The sequence below is a fragment of the Saccostrea echinata genome, unplaced genomic scaffold, assembly GCF_033153115.1.
Source record: "Saccostrea echinata isolate AGI-Se365-2 ecotype Australia unplaced genomic scaffold, CSIRO_AGI_Sech_v1 ptg000009l, whole genome shotgun sequence".
Taxonomy (NCBI): Eukaryota; Metazoa; Mollusca; class Bivalvia; order Ostreida; family Ostreidae; genus Saccostrea; species Saccostrea echinata.
The window spans coordinates 22,097,237-22,101,332 of NW_026889758.1; the positions used below are offsets into that span (position 1 = coordinate 22,097,237).

Sequence of the window (4,096 nt, forward strand, 5' to 3'; positions counted from 1 at the left end):
CCTTTCAGGAAATGTAATTGCTTCTTCCTGTTGAAGACAAGTACAAGGGAAGCAATCAATCAGAAATACTAGCATCTAGAATTCCTCTAGAACAAACTTGCGTTATTCTTCCCACACTAGATGTGAAAGAATGCATGACTGTTTCTTTATCCCTTGTAAGAACATTTAAATTGTCAAAACTACTTGAATCATGCACGCACAAGTTTGTTAATAAAAGTATTTACAGTTTTTCTTGCTCTTCTTTTAATCTCCCTGACAAAGAACGTGAAGTCAGATTTCCAACATTTTCGTTGCTCATCCTCTACTGCTTTCGCTACACTGACATCAAAAGGTAGAAATAGGTCACTGTCTCCCAAACGTAGCGTATTCAACGTTGCTTCACTGTCAGTTAGTAGCAAGAATTCAGAACCCTTTGTTAAATTAAGCTGTGAACATTTGCAAGGAATAATTAACTGGACATTATTAATTAACTTCTTGTTCTTTGTAAGCCGGGCCTGCATAGTCCAAAATCTTCCCACACGTGACATTGAACGCAATACTGCCTTGAATGCTATGAAGAAAAAGAGTGATTATTTTTCAGCAAATTCGTACTTACATCATGTTGTAAATTTTGAATTTATTAGGTGGAGGTAAAGGCAAAATTTAAGTTAATTTATGTTGTAAATTTTGCATTTATCTCCACCTAGTAAATTCAAAATTTATACAAGGGACCGTTTGGTATTTACTGGCATTTAATATCACCTAATATGCAGTTTGTGATATCACCTATTCAGCTCTTGAATTGGTGATATCATCGTTTTGATTTGAATTCGTGATATCACTTATCCGAATAATATATAATAATTCTATCACCTATTTGAAGTGGTGATATCACATATTTAATTGATTTTAAATCGCGATATACCTATTCGGATAAATGATATCACCTATTCAAAATGAATAGGTGATTTCACCAATTTGAATAGGTGATATCACTTATTTGAACAGTGTATGAAAGAGCAATTTAACTGTTCCAAATCTATACACGTACCGCATACATTTTCTCTATATACATGATACAAAAAAGTAAACATTTCAGTCTCTTTTGACATAAATAATAATAATACAAGAAAGTATCAAAAAATGTAGCAAATTGACTGCAAGTAAAACATATTGTATAAATAACTTCACAGGGATCTAACATATGGCATATTAAATTGTGTCAGACTATAAAACAGGGAAAAGGGGCATCCCGAAGTAGCTTAGGGTCAATCGAAATCTAGTTTTTCATATGTATCTTCAGTTTATTTGATCAAATTAAGTTCCAAAAGTCCAGAGAAAGTTTTATGAGCTTTTTAACAAATAAGTTTAAGGGTTACAAAATCAATATCACCATTCATGAATCAATGCTAAGAATTTTACTTTGCATTGAAGTTAGATTGTCTTGAAGAAGGGACCATTCATTTTTTAATGTTGTAACAAGTGCAGATAGAGATAACCTCATTTAAATAATTGATATCACCAATTCAAAACGATATTACCTATTCAAATAGATGATATTACCTATTCAATTCGAATATAGGTGATGTCACCTTCGAATACTATTTATTTTGAATGGATAATATCACCAATTCGAAAAGTTGAAATCACCTGTTCGAATGAGTGATATCACCTGTTCGAATAAGTGATATCATCTTTTCAATTTGAATGAGTGATATCACTTTTATGAAAAGGTGATATCACCTAATCGAATAGGCGACATCATTTAATAGCAATAAACACAAAAAAGCGCCTCATAAATTACATCAGGATACTTAAACTATTTAAACCATTCTTAAATTTCTCGATCAGAAAGGAGTTAAATATAGTTTTCTTTATTGAAACTGAAATAACCGTTCTATAGAATGATTCACATAAGGACAGAACATTCAATATCACCAGATTGTGTGTGTGTGTGGGGGGGGGGGTATAAGAGAGAGAGAGAGAGAGGGAGAATTACTGTATTTCTTGCAGACATCTTCTTTTCCAGACTTGATACTCTTTGAAAACAGTCTGTGGTTCCGTACACATACTCGGCAAAGATTGAAGCGAGTAGACCATTTTTCTCCTGATACATCTTTTTCAACTTGATTTTCTAGAAAAAAAAATCATTTATTTCTCTTCGTTATCTAAGAAAAAAACATTGAATTTATCGAAGAATTGTCTTAAAAGAATTTTCCAAGCAGAAATATCAAGCGAGACAAAGCAGCAATTGCCATACCATGGTAAGAATTTTCAGTCTGGTTCAGATTTATAATGTTTTCATCTTCTAAAAGTAAAAATAAGTAAGTTGACAAACACTTTGGTAGATTCTGTTTTTATAGTAAAAGCAAAATAGTTTTGTATGTTTGATTAAAAGACGAACCATAAGCCTTTGGGCTTGTTGTCGGATCATGTTTCTCAAGATAATAAAATTTTGCCTATACTAAATCAACGGATAAGTAAACAAATGATTCACTCATCAGTTCCAGCTATAAAAAATTATATTCCTCGCTGATTTGATAAAAAAGATTCAAGCCATAATTATCACGTGATTTATATCATTCAAAATATCTCCATTTCCAAAAAATGCTGTTTGAATCTGTTGTATTCATAATTATCCCTGGGAACTTACTATAGCACCGGTGGATGGACAAGTTGAAAGACTTAGCTCTACAACACCCTTCCTCTAGCTCATTGATTCTTTCAACTCCACAGCACTTTGTGTTCTGAACTTTTGAGTGACCAACATTATTGCAGCACATATGAGTATCTGGGTTTATATGACCTAAAATCAAATAAATTTTAACTTCAGTTTGAAAATTTTCCATGTTGACACAAAATTTACTACCTATCGGAAATACGATTTTGTTTTCCTGCTAATTTTCTACTTACCTTCGCCGCAACATTCCCGATTTCTTGGAACAGGAATCCTAGGTCCTTTACAACACTTTTGCTCAATTCTGTTATACAACTGACTCCCACAACAATCAGACGGGTAGGGAGGAATGTCGTGCAGTGTCTCATCGCAGCATGTCTTCTCTGATGTGTTATACGTTTCTGTACCGCAAATGTGCTGATCAAAGCCAATAACACGGCCATCCATACACTGCTCCTCTCTAAAATCGTAATCTCTCTCAAGACAACAGTCTCTGTTCTGCGATGGGGCAACTTTGAATTTCCCGCCATATTCACAGCATATTTGAGAACTCGAATCGAACATTTCTTTATCTCCGCAACATCTTAAAACTGTTTAAGAAGATTCGTAAGAAATGTTCAATTTAAATTAATGCTGTCAAAATAAATTTGAATAGTAGTGTTTTTCATTGTCATAACACTTATTATTATATGTATATTCTTATCATCATTATTAAACATCAACTGGAGCCCAACGTAAATTGCACTTTTTTGTTAAATAAAACAGTTAGAAAAGGGAATCATAATACATGCAATATTTAAAATAAAACCACGAGAAATCTTGCCTTGTGTTGCATTGAAGATGGTTCCTCCGCAACAGACGAAGGAGTAAGCCGGGAATTTGTACAGTTTGTTTCCACAGCACACACTATCCTGCTTATAATCTAGGGTATTATTGCAACAAATTTTCTCTTCTGGGTTGAAGAGTTCTCCTATAAAGTAAAAACATGTAAGTTGACCTAATGGTAATATTGTATATGAATTTATATCGTTTCTAATTGCTTTATATTCATGGAATATTGATGTGATTAATCAAGAAATTTATATCTGTGGTAACTATGTGAAAATGTTTTGTGCACATATTACTCATTTAATAAATTTGATTTCAAATGACAGACAATGTCCTTCTCTAGAATATTTTACTTTTCGGAGAAGCAATAAAAAATAACTAACACGTGAAATACTTTAAATATACTAAATAAAATGTAGCACTCTGTAATTTTTGAAAAATTTTGAAATGATTACCATTACAACATGATCTCTCTAGTCTCTTGTGAACAGTCCCATTACAACAGATTTCTGTTCTGGTGTGGTAGGATTTCCACGGACGACCCACATTACAACACATAGCATATCCACTGGACATGAAGGGGACATTCGAATCCTCGTTGTAAACGCAGGA

At 32.9% G+C, this 4,096-nt stretch overlaps 1 protein-coding gene across 1 annotated transcript; it reads right to left on the reverse strand.

Moving 5' to 3' along the window:
• Positions 1-2,183: 2,183 nt before the first annotated feature.
• On the reverse strand, positions 2,184-3,263 carry LOC133182533 (galaxin-like). The gene is made up of 3 exons (XM_061317380.1): positions 2,893-3,263; positions 2,633-2,785; positions 2,184-2,287 (listed from the first exon to the last, which is right to left on the reverse strand). Exons 1-3 carry the CDS (start codon positions 3,218-3,220, stop codon positions 2,184-2,186), a joined length of 585 nt encoding a protein of 194 aa, XP_061173364.1. The 5' UTR covers positions 3,221-3,263.
• Positions 3,264-4,096: the final 833 nt, after the last annotated feature.

Bases quoted from the DNA above. Each gene is read 5' to 3' on its own strand.
- LOC133182533 (XM_061317380.1), bottom strand. From the start codon at position 3,220: ATGTTCGATTCGAGTTCTCAAATATGCTGTGAATATGGCGGGAAATTC. The intron at 2,786-2,892 runs GTAAGTAGAAAA...ATTTGATTTTAG, and splicing joins TCGGGAATGTTGCGGCGAAG to GTCATATAAACCCAGATACT. The intron at 2,288-2,632 runs GTAAGTTCCCAG...TTTTACTTTTAG, and splicing joins GTCCATCCACCGGTGCTATA to AAGATGAAAACATTATAAAT.